This window comes from Drosophila suzukii, chromosome X (assembly GCF_043229965.1).
Source record: "Drosophila suzukii chromosome X, CBGP_Dsuzu_IsoJpt1.0, whole genome shotgun sequence".
Lineage (NCBI taxonomy): Eukaryota > Metazoa > Arthropoda > Insecta > Diptera > Drosophilidae > Drosophila > Drosophila suzukii.
In genome coordinates, this window is record NC_092084.1 from 14,784,339 (window position 1) to 14,799,744 (window position 15,406).

General features: G+C 38.9%; 2 protein-coding genes across 30 annotated transcripts; one reads left to right on the forward strand and one right to left on the reverse strand.

Annotated features, from left to right (window-relative positions):
- Positions 1 to 5,544: 5,544 nt before the first annotated feature.
- LOC108019102 (cytoplasmic dynein 1 intermediate chain) lies at positions 5,545 to 14,916 on the forward strand. Of its 29 annotated transcripts, none has more exons than XM_036819929.3 (10): positions 5,545 to 5,703; positions 6,035 to 6,274; positions 6,352 to 6,498; positions 7,103 to 7,230; positions 7,596 to 7,658; positions 8,705 to 8,725; positions 10,000 to 10,047; positions 11,532 to 11,708; positions 12,615 to 13,537; positions 13,712 to 14,916. In XM_036819929.3, the coding sequence occupies exons 2-10, from the start codon at positions 6,120 to 6,122 to the stop codon at positions 14,063 to 14,065; spliced, it is 2,016 nt and encodes a 671-aa protein (XP_036675824.1). In that variant the 5' UTR covers positions 5,545 to 5,703; positions 6,035 to 6,119; the 3' UTR covers positions 14,066 to 14,916. The 29 variants fall into 29 exon arrangements, with proteins under 29 accessions (XP_036675824.1, XP_016942288.1, XP_016942289.1 ...); XM_017086799.4 differs by having other exon boundaries at positions 11,553 to 11,708; XM_017086800.4 differs by having other exon boundaries at positions 11,556 to 11,708.
- On the reverse strand, positions 11,735 to 12,489 carry LOC136117351 (uncharacterized). Its single transcript, XM_065868116.2, has 3 exons — positions 12,110 to 12,489; positions 11,976 to 12,047; positions 11,735 to 11,914 (listed from the first exon to the last, which is right to left on the reverse strand). The coding sequence occupies exons 1-2, from the start codon at positions 12,336 to 12,338 to the stop codon at positions 11,992 to 11,994; spliced, it is 285 nt and encodes a 94-aa protein (XP_065724188.2). The 5' UTR covers positions 12,339 to 12,489; the 3' UTR covers positions 11,735 to 11,914; positions 11,976 to 11,991.
- Positions 14,917 to 15,406: the final 490 nt, after the last annotated feature.

Here is a 15,406-nt window from a genome sequence, read left to right on the forward strand (position 1 = left end):
ACGCCAGCGCCGACCGCGGCAGAGCGATGCCAATGGGCGGGGCCATTACCGCCCCCGCCACTGCCACTGCCACTTCCACCGAGCCGGGCCAAGACGAACGAAACCAAGCCAGGCCAAAACGAGCTGGCGCTGGGCTGGGACCGGGGCTCCAAAGGCGGCGAAGAAAGGCGAGCCGGAGATGTAATGGCACAAAAACAAGAAAGTTCCAGAGACGATGAGCGGAAAACCGCTGGCGATATGCCCTAGCTTCAAATGCACCTTAACAGAAACTAAAATACAACTACGCGAATTCTTCAGAGTACGGTCTGGTTGTCAAACACCACCTATCGGCCACAAATGGCATCTATTTTTGATTTGAATGACGTTAATCACATGCATCTTAAATAAAACATAAATTTATTGACGCGAATTCTTCAGTACGGGCACCGACCGATCTTGGTATAATGCACCCTCTAACGGCCAGAAATGGAAACTATTTTTATTTGTTGAAGTGATTTTGTATGAAGTTAATTTCATCATTACTACATGCATTAAAAAATAAGAAAGATAATGGTCTGCATTCTTTAGTACAGTATATAGCCCCATCTAACGGCCAGAAATATAAATAAATTTTATTTGGTAATGTGTTTTTGTATGACGTTAATTTCATCATTCATTACATGCATTAGAAAAAATATATATATATATTGTGCGAATTCTTTAGTGCAGGCACCGCTCGATCTGAGTTTAAAGCACCATCTAACGGCCAGAAACGGAAATTATTTTCATTTCATGATGTGATTCTACATTTAATTGTTACATGCATTTTAAAAGAAACCAAAATATTTCAACGCGAATTCTTCAGTAAGGGCTAAGGAAATATATTAATTAAATGTTAAACTAAGCATACCAAAAATATCGAAAAAAAATCAGGACGCGAGTTCTTCAGCTTTGTTATCTAAATTTAATTAGAACCTGTGTTATTAACAAAACAGAGTGTTAATAGATAGAGTATTCGGTCTTAGGCAGTTCCACACCATAGAAATATAAACTAATTAACTGCCTTTTTTATATATATTAATAAATACGATATAAGCTAAACTGAGTCACTTGACAATAGGGTAAAAATTAGTTGAATAGCACAGAAAAAACAGCTTCTATATGACACATATTTCCGGGTCTTGATCGTTTAAAAGTTAACCACGATCGCTGGACCAATGGATCCTGTTTGGAAAGGGTGCCCGTTCCCAGCGATCAGTGTGTCGATGTGGCCGAAAAAGCGACACGAAAATGAACATAAACAAATTCATATGCGGCAACGGTCCCCGGGCCGATTGTGAGTTTAGTTGGGTTGAATTGAATTGAGTTGATGGGCCGCATGCAAATGGCGTTACACCGATAAAAGGCCACCACACAAAAGACCATAACAAATTAAGTAAAAAAAAAAACAGAAATTATACAAAACAGCCAAATTGGCGATGAGATGAAGTGAAAGACCGGGCCGTCCTTTCGTCCAAAACTCCAGCCAAAAAGTGGCTTCAAGGCTGAAGAGGATTCACCATGGGCGTAGCACTCATAATTTTCCTAAATTTAAAAAAAAACCTCTTTTCTTAATGATGCACATTATAATAAGCCCATTAATCGCAGAGTAATATTTGGTATATTTTAATACTTTACCACTCCCGTAAATCAAAAATGCTAATACACCTTCACTCAAATCTTTTAAGGCGGAGTAGGTTTGCATTGTCAATTTTTACATTCAGTTGATTGCTTTTTTTCCATTAGTGCTTCCGGAAAATTAATAATAATTTTAAAATTTAACATATTCCGTTTTTTAAAAGGTAAATATATATAAGAATGTTATGGTCCAAGATCTCTAAACTTATAATGACAGATAGATAAATCTGATAAAAAAAATTTAAATACCTTGATTGATATCACTTTATTATTAATAATAATATTATAAATAATTTTATCTGGTCTGAATCTTTGTAAAAATTAAACAGGGAATTTGTGTGGCACATCTGATAGATCTTTCAAGTCTTTTTTCCCCGCCCATGGGACCCATCTTGCTTGCGAGGGAAAACTGTGTCACATCCCGGTGTTTCCACCGAAAGATCGAAGCATGCCGGTAATATATGTACATAATATATGCATAAATATGCTAAACATCCACGCAATGACCCAAAAGCAGCTGTCCTTGGGAGATGCGATCCGTTCCGATCAAAAAAATCAAAAAAATCAAAAAAAATATAAAACATCAGACATCACAGATGCGGCAAAACCAGACGGGCTGGAAAACTAGTTTAGGTTCGCGGCGTGGAGTGGCTAATTAAAAATACACTTTTACTCTCGCCCGATCTTATAGAGGTGGTTCTTGGAAGCTCAGAAATCTAAATCTGAAATTCAATTGGCAAATTAATTTGTAAACTAATCACGATTAAATCTCGATAGTGTGCGTGTGTTATATGCGACTGGTTTGGCTTGCAATTAGCAATAAGAAAAAAAAAGAGAAGAAAAAAAGAAAAATTAAAATTATAATGCCGCTCTTCGGTTTGGCAACTACCCATATGCAAGATTTGTCAGCCTGGAGCAAAAAGCAGTTAAAGATTTGGCAATTCAAGGTTTTTACTGCAACATGGGATCGGATCGGTTCGCATCGTATCGTTTCGGATGGGGATCGATTCCAGTCCGGTTTATCAATGCGGTTACGAAATGAGCCTTAGCCACTCAAGACCCCCGTCTTTATATGCATTGGACTTCAGTTTTTGGGTCGTCAAATGCTGGCATTTAAATGCAGATGCGCCAAAATCGAACCAAAAATAAACTTTAAGGGGATCGTTGGGGTCGTTTGCCCTTTGCGGGAGATTCTTTGGCATTTTGGGGTCGGGTCAGAAAAGCAATTTACAGGTAATTCCGAACGAAAGCACGTACATACATACGTACTCGGTTTTACAGTTAAGTTACCTGCAACTTTTTTCGTATAAAAACAATGCAGCAACAGCTGGCATTGGTGGCATAAATTATAGAAAGACAAATCATTTAATTGCGCTTTCTATTTTCATGGCAGGTTCTTGTGATTTCACTTGCCACCAAACGCATATGGAATGTAATCAGCAGTGTTGGGGGAATATTTAGAAATTATGCCTGTATATAAAAACAGAATTTTTAAATAAATACCTCACTCTTTTTGTTGGAGTTTCATCAATTTGGTTTTAAACAGTTTTGTTTATCATAATTGTTTCCTTTCTCACAATTGAATAAATTAAATATTTAAACAAGTCTATCTTAGTCTATAATATATATTATATTTACTTCAACTATACTCTTAAAAGTTTATTTTTATTTTAAAGTTGCTTTAATTTAGGTTCTAAATAGCCAAGTATATTTAAATTTATTTTCTCCCGCCATCCCACTTTGATAGTGATGATTAATTTAAATGATAGATAGATAAATGATAAGTGATGACCGATAGTAGTGCTGCAAAAAAATCGATGGAACCATCGATAGTATCGATGGTTGGCCGCCGGTGACCGACTTCGATATTTTTCAGACTATCACGATAGTTTTACAAAAAATTCGAACAACAACTCCAAAATACATTGTGTTGAAAAAAAAGTTAGGTCAACTAATTAGGTTTGCATATTCAAATTTGAATATTAAGAATCTTTATATTAAATTAGAAACTCCTTTATTTCCCCTTCACAGCTTTGCCAAGTCCCCTATCTCAGTCAATGTGAACTGAAACGTGTTTTAATTGCATTTTAATAATAAAACGTTTTTAAATTGCAATTAATAACGAATCGTAATTGCATTTTAATAATAAAACGTATTTAAATTGAATTCTAATAAGAAGGTACGCACATATTTAATAACGAAACGTAATTAAAATACATAACGAAATAAAAACAAATCGTAATTAAAATGCATTTGAATTACGAAACGTAATTAAACGTTAATAATGAAACGTAATTAAATTGCATTTTAGTAACGAACGTAATTAAATTGAATAACGAAACGTAATCAATAACGAAACGTAATTAAAATGCATTTGAATAATGAAACGTATATAAATTGCATTTGAATAACGAAACGTAATTAAAATGCATTTGAATAACAAGACGTAATTAAATTGCATTTGAATAACGAAACGTAATTAAAATGAATTTAAATAACAAAACTTAATTAAATTGCATTTCAATAATACAACGTAATTAAACTCCACTTTAATAATGAAACGTAATTAAATGCATTTAAATGACGAAACGTTATTAACATGCATTTTAATAACGAAACGTAATTAAAATGCATTTAAATAACGAAACATAATTAAAATGCATTTGAATAACGAAACGTAATTAAAATGCATTTAAATAACGAATCGCAATTAAAATGCATTTGAATAACGAAACGTAATTAATCTGCACTTTAATAATGAAACGTAATTAAAATGCATTTAAATAACGAAACATAATTAAAATGAATTTGAATAACGAAACGAATTTAAACTGCACTTTAATAATGAAACGTAATTAAAATGCATTTAAATAACGAAACATAATTAAAATGAATTTGAATAACGAAACGAATTTAAACTGCACTTTAATAATGAAACGTAATTAAAATGCATTTAAATAACGAAACATAATTAAAATGCATTTGAATAACGAAACGTAATTAAAATGCATTTAAATAACGAATCGCAATTAAAATGCATTTGAATAACGAAACGTAATTAATCTGCACTTTAATAATGAAACGTAATTAAATGCATTTAATTAACGAAACATAATTAAAATGCATTTGAATAACGAAACGTAATTAAACTGCACTTTAATAATGAAACGAAATTAAAATGCATTTAACGAAACATTAAACACGTATTAAAAATATCTCACTTGAATTTAAACTTATTGCGTTTTTAATTGTCAATAATTGAAAATAATAATTTATTTTAAAAAATACCCCTATTATATTGGTTTTACATGAATACCCCTAATGCTTATATATGAGCGATACTATCGCGATAGAATCGAGGTTTAGTCCGCAAACTATCAAGACTATCGATGGGGCTACCATCGATGTTTTTGCAGCTCTAACCGATAGACATGAAATGTTCGAAGTAATCGGAATGTAACTGCGTTTTAATGGCACGGAATGTTTTCTCACCCCTTCGGCTTTGAAAAAAATATTTAACTATATCAAATACATCCCAGGTATCATCAAATGCATACTTATTGTTTACCTAAATCTGTGTATATACTAAGAATATTTGAAATATAGAATCAAGTCAACTTATTGCTTTCCAACATGTTTTTGAAACTGTTATTAACAGCGAGCTGTTAAGCGCAAAAGAGCTGCCAGATCGCTGCTTCAGAGCTGTTAAACCATCGCTGTCACGACAGCTGTTCCCTGCTATCGCCAATAAGCAAAGAATACCTTTTTTCGTGTAAAATACCTGCTATTTCAGGACAACCCCTAAGGATCCTAGTTTTCATTACTAATTTTTGTCTTAAGGGGTCTCTTTAATCCGATTCCCTTTGCTCTTCTAAATGCAGTGACTATAACAGTGACAAGTAACGGGTCGCTGGCCAAGTTCCATCCCTAGTTTCTCTGCATAGTTAGTCAAAACATTAAAACATTTTTACCTTGTCTCGTCTGGTTGAAAAATGCGGATTTAAGTACTTGTACAGCAGCCGAGCAACGCATTTAGAACGTCAAGAGGTGGGTTTTCCAGTATTTGATTGAAATATCAAAGGGGTTATGTTCATAGCGAAAAAGAATGCAAGTGCAGGAAGAAAAGACGTCACACTCAATCACTAGATTATTGATTTTTTTTGCAAAGAAAGTGTGGTGACTGCGATTTACTGGGTTACTTGAGAAATGTGCGATTGAGGATGCCAAAAAACATATGTGGGTGGTATTTCTTGCAAACCATAAACAAAACAAAAACCAATGAGCGCACCCACTTTCTTGACTTCTGGCCAGCAGTTGGTGACATCATCAGAGCTACCAATATTGGCGACCATTAATCATGCATACCACCACCTTTCAGAGAACTTGGCCCGCTAGAGATCGAGATCCCCCCACACCGAACACCCACTCAAACTCCGAATCCCAGAAGGTAAACCACTGGAAACATGGATCGCAAGGCTGAGCTGGAACGCAAGAAGGCCAAGTTGGCCGCACTGCGCGAGGAGAAGGATCGCCGGCGTCGCGAGAAGGAGATCAAGGACATGGAGGAGGCGGCCGGTCGCATTGGCGGCGGTGGAGGCATCGACAAGGATCAGCGCAAGTGGGTTTTTGCCATCTCCTTCTAACCAATAGTTGACTCATCATCGCCATGCCATCACCTATTCCCCCCTCTTCCAGAGATCTCGACGAAATGCTGTCCTCACTGGGTGTGGCCCCCGTCTCCGAGGTCCTTTCCTCACTCTCCTCCGTCAACTCAATGACCTCGGACAACTCCAACACACAAACCCCCGACGCCAGTCTACAAGCCACCGTGAATGGCCAGAGGTAAGTCCAGTTCCCAGTAAAACCTTGCGGAGAAAGCTGTCATCATAGCCAGGAGTTTAAGTGTTACTAAATGCTTAGGTATATCGAACCAGCAAGAGACATTTCCCAGTCTTTTCCTTGAAGGAAGTTCCACATTAGTTCAATCCTAGTTATTTTTGATTTTAGAAGGAACTCAGCCTACTTAGCCTCTTTCGGTTTTGTATTAATTAGGTGCAAGGAACATTGTGATCATAAAAATAAGTTTAAGGGGTGTTTCACAAAGAAATCGCACTTTCCCATGAACTTGGAAAAACTGCACTACCATTAGGGTATAAAAAGATGATAGATTCTTATTTTAAATCCTTAAGAGCAGTCCTAGTTCCTGCTGTTCAATGCCAATCGGTTTTCATAAGCCGCCTTGTTTTGGGTTGGTATCTATGCAAACTAACATAATTTCCTTTGGATAGTTTTCCTTCGGGTGCTTTAATTCAAACCGTTTTATAGTCCAACAAAATGTTAAGTCGAAGTAAATGAGGAAAAATAAGTAATTAAGTAGCTCAGCCTCTGCAAGGTCTTATTATATCTTATTATTCGTCTAACACTGATTTTTAATGCACATTCCCAGCGCCGGAAAGAAGCAGCCCCTAAACCTGAGCGTCTACAATGTCCAGGCTACGAACATTCCACCAAAGGAGACGCTGGTCTACACGAAACAGACCCAGACGACCAGTACCGGCGGAGGAAACGGCGATGGTGCGTATTGCCCCCGGGGAAGGGGAGCTGGTCTGGGCTCTCTACTGTAACCACTATCCATAGTTTGACTCCATATTTCGCTACCGTTGCCGTTCTTTTTCTTGGTCTCGTTGTTAACTGTGTTTGGCTTCCCTGCGTTCCCGTCCCGTCCGTCGGAGGAACTAACTCTCTCTTTCTGTCCATATCTGTACACCCAACTGTCCTCTTCTGCCTGGCGCTAGTTCATATTGCTGCATGTTGACCCCGTTTCCGCGCTTATCCCGCCCATCAAGCGTCCCCATCTAACCCGTCCCCTCCCAGCAGAGAAAAAACAAAGATACAAACAGAAAACCATAATCCATAGTGAAATAAAATAACAAATACAGTTCTTTCTTGCCACTCCTCGCCTCTGTCAGGATATATGGAGGACTGGTGGCGTCCACGTAAAGGTACTAATCTTAATTTTAAGCAAACTCCACACCTAATCACACCACCACACGAATTTTGGTTTGACAAAAACGAAACGGAGAACATGTGTATACGCAGAGAGCCATGTGAAACGCTCATACGATTTAGTCCAAATTTCCTGTAAAATTCTGAAGGCAGAAGGATATCAGCATATCGTATAAGCGTAGACAATTTGATGGATTATTTAATCGATTGCTCAAATTATGAACAGCTTCCTTATGCTTTGCTTCAACTCGATTTGGTTACGATCCCCCAGAACAGTAGTCACTGGGCCATCGATCATGTAATAAAAGCTTTCCCCTGCTTTGCCCCATCTTTATTTTATTTTGACCTCCAGTGCTGCCAATTCAGGCCTTTTAGACCATTCTTCTTCTAAAAGTATATCGATTTGTAATAGTTTATTTTGAGTTTTAGTTTTAATATACCAATATTTAAAAACGGGATCATATTCAAAAATAAAATTCTTAATATATGTTGAAGATTCATATAAAAGTACAATTCATATTATTTCAAAACTGATTGTTATACGTACCATTTATAGCAAAGCTTAGCACACAACAGCCACAATTGACACTCTTTAAACTAAAATGTTACAAATGTGTATCCTTATATCGACCCTGTATCTTTGTAATGTCTAATAATTCATTGAAACTTTTTAAGGTGTATTTCAAAGCAATGTGTCATGTTCTCCCCTAAGCCTTTATCAATAATTACCTATTTTTATTAATTTTTTGATCGACATGTCCCGTTTTCTGTAAAAGGTTGTTGGTAGCACTTCGTCCCCTCAAATCATCTCACCCATTGGTTTTATTTTGATTGATTTCCGCTGCAGTCTCATTTCCGGCACATTCTCCTCTGCCCAGCATCCATCAGTTATGCCACCCATTCATCCACATCAATATCCATATGTATCCGTGTCCATAGATCATTAGCGTTTACACCGTTCGAGCGCATTTAATAATTTGTCTATTTACTTTCTCTCTCTCCCCCTTATCTGTTTTTGGCACGCACGCAAAAAAAACTGCAGCTCATGCTACGGATTATTATGGTGAGTAGTCCCCGTTGTATGCGTAATTTTGTACTTAGAACTTTTCAGCCTCCGTAGCGGTCTGTGTACCACCCGTAAAGCGTATCGTATGCCTATAACCTATAACCTGTAACCGTATATATCTACCTTAAATCTGAACCTTTCTCTATTTACTCGCATTATGTATTTGTGTAGTTTGCTATCTATCTTTTCCCACAAAACACACTCTATGCTCCTCTTAAGAATTCTTCTGACTTGCCTAGAGTATGCCTGATATCGTGTTATTATCCTATATCCTATCAATAGTATATTTATCTATTTTTATGTCCTAGCTTCTCGTAGTTGCTTCTTCGATCTTCGTTTCCGATTCGGTCATTTGATTTGTTTCCCATTTGGGATTTTCTATACATATTTACCATTGTATACATTTTATATGATTTATATCTGATTTGTTTCAATTAGCTCTAGAACCACATGGTAAGAGATTCAGTTTGTATCAGATCAAATAGACTTCGTGTGTCAAGCGATTATAACGAAATGAAAATCAACAACAAATTTGTATTCTCCACCCAATTTATAAGTTTTTAATTCGTTTAAGTAGTTTTCGTAATCGTTTTAAGTTGAGTTTTATAGTTTTTTTTATGAATTTATAGTTTTAGTTTATGTATATCCCATGTAAGTATTAAGGGTTTCCATTCAACAGTTGTTCGAAAGCTATTATTTTGAGTTTTCTTGTTTTTTTAGCATCACGAAACTATAACATATTGGATTTATTTTTCCAACTGTTATTTTAAGTCTATGATAACCTCTAAGAAACAAACATAACCCAAACACACACACACGTATAAAAGAAACTCCATCTGTAAGCACGAATTCGAGAGCCTTTATCTTTATAACGTTTGTATGATTAACTATCAGATATATTAGTTGACCATCCTAAGCTGTATTATAATCTCTTTCTCCTCCCCGCTACATTTTGTGTTCTATCATATAAGCCAGGCTTGTGTGCTAATAGTACTTATACATATACACTATATAATCATATTTATACATATGTATTCGTGTGATAATTTCGCCAAGCAACAAAAGTTAAGCACACTAAAAACCAACATTTTTCACTTTTTTACCGTATGCATTTTGTTAAAACATTGACTATCGATTGATTTATCGATTTAAATGGGCGGTATGCTAAAGCCAAACTCATAATTTTTTTTCGTTTTGATTTGAAAAGTCACAAAATACCAAACTACCAGCAATGTATGTACAATATATTTATTTCTTTATATTTCTTCAAGATGAATACAATCTTAATCCGGGTTTAGAGTGGGAGGATGAATTCACAGGTAGGTACAGGCCAGCCGCCCGAACCAAAATATTGAGCAGTGACGGAATCGACATGAAGCAAAATAGGAACGTTCCAATTCTCACTTTGCAAGCGAAACGAAATCAGATCAAAAGCACAGAACAGAAAAGAAAAGAAACCGCGTTGAAAATCGAAACTATAGGTGTCAGTGTTGAAAAGTGAATTGAAACGCAAACACACACTCGCGCTCACAACACTAAAAGTAACGGACCCGTGCCCTGCCTTGCCTCTCTCTCGCTCCATCTCTGCTTGTGTACAGCCTACATTTGCATGACTGCTAGTGCTCCTGCCCCACCCCTTCCCTCCTCTGTGTGTCGTGTTGCTAACTCCTATCACTCATCCTAAAACCCGAGATAACTCTGTCCTAACCACTAACCTTTCTCATAAACAAAAAGAAAAGAAACAGCAGCAGCGACAGGATGCTAGGCTTGCTTTATTTCACTCATTCTCCCACAAACTTGGCAGCGAGCGACACCCTGTCTCTCTCTCTCTCTCTAAGCTATCGATCCCGATAACCGATACCCTCTTAAATTACAGCACTGTAACAGAAACGAAAGCGATCAATCGGCCGTTAACTTTACCTTGTTTAATATATGTGTAATATATTTCTAGCATAAAACTAAATAATTTTAAGTGCAAGCAATTATAAAATGGGTGGAGAAAATGCAAAAAAAAACGATGTACAATAGCGATAACGTTGATACAGTTAATCGAAGCAGAAACAGAGCTAAACCGAAGCAGGGAAATTGTAAATTTTTTGATTTCAGTAATTGGCTTTGTATATTAAATAGGTGGAAAAAAGCGAAAAAACCAAAGAACCGAAAACCACAGCAATCGCACACATTCGCATACTCACCTGTCCATGCCCTAACAATGTATATATCGATAACAAATTACAGTCTGATATATGCACCTGTGTGAGTGCCTTTAACAGTGTTTAACAGTTTATTAACAGCCATGCACCTGCCGCCACGTCTCCCCTCTCTCTCTCTCTCTCCATCTCTCCCTTTCCCGATTTTACGCACGCACGCACACACCCACACTCCAAAGAGGAAGAACCCAGTGAGAAGAATCGATGTGCTGCACCTGCATCTCTCCCGCTCTTGCTCTCTCTCTTCTCTATCCTGCTGTCCCTCTCACACTCTAAGCCTCATAAAAAAACCCCCTCCCCACCAATCATAACATAATCCTACCCAATCCGTAAATCTCTCCCCAAGAAACCCATGAAAAATGAAAAATGAACAAAGCCAAAAGTCTCAGAAAATTGCAGTTCCTAGCCAAGCAAAACGAAGACGAAGAAGAACGCAAAATGAAAACGAATCAAAAAAGAAATCAACTTAAAAAGAAATCAATATCATACTCAAACTCGAATCGAATCAATAAAAAAAGAGCCGAAAGTAGAATTGTTCCTGTTCTGTCGATTGTCATGTTCCTCTAGCTGTGTTAGTTTTATACCTTAAACAGTGCTTGCATTTGATGCCCAAGGAGACGACGAAGAGAGCTCGCTGCAGAACCTGGACAATGGATTCACCTCCAAGCTGCCACCGGGCTATCTCACCCACGGCCTGCCCACCGTCAAGGACGTTGCCCCGGCCATCACGCCCCTGGAGATCAAGAAGGAGACCGAGGTGAAGAAGGAGGGTGAGTAATCATATCGCCAAGAAATCTATAGATTTGCTGTTTAAACTATTTTATTAACTGATTAACATGACATCCAGACTAACGATATGTAAGGTGGTGTTTCGGTATGCCTAACCAAGAGTCTGAGTCCAAAAATGTTTACAACTTGCATCAAGTCGATCTTGTGTTAACACAAAAAATTTAAAGGGTCATTAAAGAATCATTATCTAAGAAAGAGGTCAGTTTATAAGAAAAAAGATTTTGTTTTAAGTGATCAAAAGATCATACCTTCTTTTCACCATCCTTAATCGCTAGAATCAAACTCCTCCTGGGATGCCTCTGCCATAAGATCCTTTACAACTAGAGTTAAAATCAATCATTAGATTTATTGATACCACAATTAACTGTCCGAAATAACTCACTTTCCGGATCCGGCTTATCGGCCACAGAATACATTCCGTTCTCCTCACGCAACACTCCTTTTGCCAGCAAAAAGTTGATTACGGTATTGACCCCACTGGATAACTCGACAATATCGGTGTCGGTGGCCGTGCTCATTATCTGTAGAATGACATCCTTGGATGCCGAACCACCCATTGCACCCATCGATTCAATCACAAGACGCGCCATATCCTTATCGTAGAACGACATTTTGATAATATTTTTTTACTCGAAAAAAAAGTACACTTTTTTTTTTTGGAAGAAAAATTGATTCAATTGAGACGTCCGCACACGACCGAGCTGGATCGAATACTGAAATATGTTCTGGGATAGCCAAGAAGGAAGACTTTGAAGTTTCATTTTAGTTATATCGAAGCCTACTTGGGATCAAAGCCTACTTGGGATTGAGAAACAAAGCTTTCTTGTTAACCATTTCTAAAATGTAGATTCCATAAATTAAACTTCCCCTTCTCACAACTCTTTCAGTCAACGAGCTGTCCGAGGAGCAGAAGCAGATGATCATCCTGTCGGAGGACTTCCAGCGGTTCGTGGTGCGCGCCGGCCGCGTCATCGAGCGGGCCCTCTCGGAGAACGTGGACATCTACACGGACTACATTGGCGGCGGCGACAGCGAGGAGGCGAACGACGAGCGATCCCACGCCCGTCTCTCGCTGAACCGCGTCTTTTACGACGAACGCTGGTCAAAGAATCGTTGCATCACCAGCATGGACTGGTCCACCCACTTCCCGGAGCTGGTGGTGGCCTCCTATCACAACAACGAGGAGAGCCCCAATGAGCCGGACGGCGTGGTGATGGTGTGGAACACCAAGTTCAAGAAGACCACGCCCGAGGATGTCTTCCACTGTCAGAGCGCGGTGATGTCCACCTGCTTTGCCAAGTTCAATCCCAACCTGATCCTCGGCGGCACCTATTCGGGCCAAATTGTGCTGTGGGACAATCGCGTCCAGAAGCGCACGCCCATCCAGCGTACGCCACTCAGCGCCGCGGCGCACACGCATCCCGTCTACTGCCTCCAGATGGTGGGCACCCAGAATGCGCACAATGTCATCTCCATATCCTCGGACGGCAAGCTGTGCTCCTGGTCGCTGGACATGCTGTCGCAGCCGCAGGACACGCTCGAGCTGCAGCAGCGCCAATCGAAGGCCATTGCCATCACATCGATGGCCTTCCCGGCCAACGAGATCAACAGTCTGGTGATGGGCAGTGAGGATGGCTATGTCTACTCCGCCTCGCGCCACGGCCTACGTTCCGGGGTCAACGAGGTGTACGAACGCCATCTGGGCCCCATCACCGGAATATCCACGCACTACAACCAGCTGTCGCCGGACTTTGGCCACCTATTCCTCACCTCCTCGATTGATTGGACCATTAAACTCTGGTCACTCAAGGTAATACATACTTTCCTTAAAGAAAAGCCAACTAATGGCTCTGTTATAAAATGTGCATGCTATAAGGGGTATAATAGTCGACTAGTCTTAATTAGGTTCTGTCTTTCAGGGCCTTGTACGCTTTCTAAGGCTATAAACGTTACACACACTAATGATATACATTCCATATTCCAGGACACAAAGCCGCTGTACTCCTTCGAGGACAATTCGGATTACGTGATGGACGTCGCCTGGTCGCCCGTGCATCCCGCCCTCTTCGCCGCCGTCGACGGCAGCGGACGCCTGGACCTGTGGAACCTCAACCAGGAAATGGAGGTGCCGACAGCCTCAATTGTTGTGGCGGGTGCCCCGGCCCTGAATCGCGTCTCCTGGACCCCATCTGGTCTGCACGTCTGCATCGGCGACGAGGCCGGCAAGCTGTACGTGTACGATGTGGCCGAGAATCTGGCGCAACCGTCGCGCGACGAATGGTCGCGGTTTAACACCCATCTTAACGAGATCAAGCTGAACCAGAGCGACGAGGTCTAGGACAATAGTTGTTAACTGGTAGTAGTTAATAGTTGATACCAATTCTGCGATTCTTGAGGGAATCCGAGAAGGAGCGTCCTTGAATGAAATTTAATTTGTATTTTTTGTATCTTTTGTGATCCCACTGCTCCTTAGTTGTGTATAGCCCATAACTTAAAAACTCATCCGCAGTCCAAATGCTCAGAATTCGCTTGACCACATCCCCTCCAGAATATATCCCCAAGCTATCGAGGGAAACTGCAACATTCTCTAGGTAACCAACACAGTAACTGTATTAGAAGGTTTATTTAATGAAACTCGACAGAATATAGATTATATATATATATGAAGAGCAGTGGAAGAAGAACTAGAAGTTGGTCTCCCCGCATGTTTGATTGGTATATTCATTCATTTGTTATTAGATATTGGTTTCATTCCATTGCTATTTCCCAGATCCGTTCCCATTTTCAATCGTAGCCTATTTGATCAGCATCAGCAATATCAATACCGATCTGGCCAAATTCGTTCGATAATGGGAACGGATCTGCAAATGGGATTTTTATTTTTAATTTCAACTTGTGGAACTAAAAAGATTGAAGAATGATCATTTATTCGACTGTCAGGCAGGCTGAGAGCACACACATAAATAAATTAAATGCTAAATATTATATACAACAACGTATTAAGCTTAAACCTGAGAAGAAGAAAGACAGAGACAAGGAAAGTAGGACAGGAAAGGGGCTCGGGAATGAGGGCACGAAAACTGAAGATGAAGCTACATCCACTCGACCGAAGGAGCCCAAATGTAAATGTATTAGAGCGAAGCCTATTTAACGAGATTAAATAAACATAATATCTATATACACAAACAAGGTGATAACGTCTTTGATTGGCACTTATTTACAAGGAGATAGAATGGAATTACTCTCTGCGAGATCTTGTCTTAACACCAAATACAAATGTTTCATCGGAGTCGGTGTAGAAAGCATAAGAATATTTTAAATTTCATGGTCGGATTAATGAAACAAATTTAGCAGATTTCTGGAAGTAAGTAAGAATTTCGAGTGAGGTACCAAAAATTCCATAGTTATTATCTACTTTGCATAGCTTTCGAAGTCTTGATCCTGTTGATCCTGATGAGGAATATAGCTTACAGGGTCGGAAAATTCTAGGAAATATATAAATGTTAAGATATTACTATTTTTGACATATTATTTTTTTCCGTGTCTATATAGATTGCTTTACGAACTTTTAAAATTGCAAAGCGCGCCCTTTTCAATGCAAGTAGTCAAATCAAATTCAATTTTTCGGGCATTTAGAAAGCCATGTATTTCATTGGAAGCGAAATGTTTGAACACATCT

Bases quoted from the DNA above. Each gene is read 5' to 3' on its own strand.
- LOC108019102 (XM_036819929.3), top strand. From the start codon at position 6,120: ATGGATCGCAAGGCTGAGCTGGAACGCAAGAAGGCCAAGTTGGCCGCA. The intron at 6,275-6,351 runs GTGGGTTTTTGC...CCCCTCTTCCAG, and splicing joins ATCGACAAGGATCAGCGCAA to AGATCTCGACGAAATGCTGT. The intron at 11,709-12,614 runs GTGAGTAATCAT...CAACTCTTTCAG, and splicing joins GACCGAGGTGAAGAAGGAGG to TCAACGAGCTGTCCGAGGAG.
- LOC136117351 (XM_065868116.2), bottom strand. From the start codon at position 12,338: ATGTCGTTCTACGATAAGGATATGGCGCGTCTTGTGATTGAATCGATG. The intron at 12,048-12,109 runs GTGAGTTATTTC...TTTTAACTCTAG, and splicing joins CGATAAGCCGGATCCGGAAA to TTGTAAAGGATCTTATGGCA.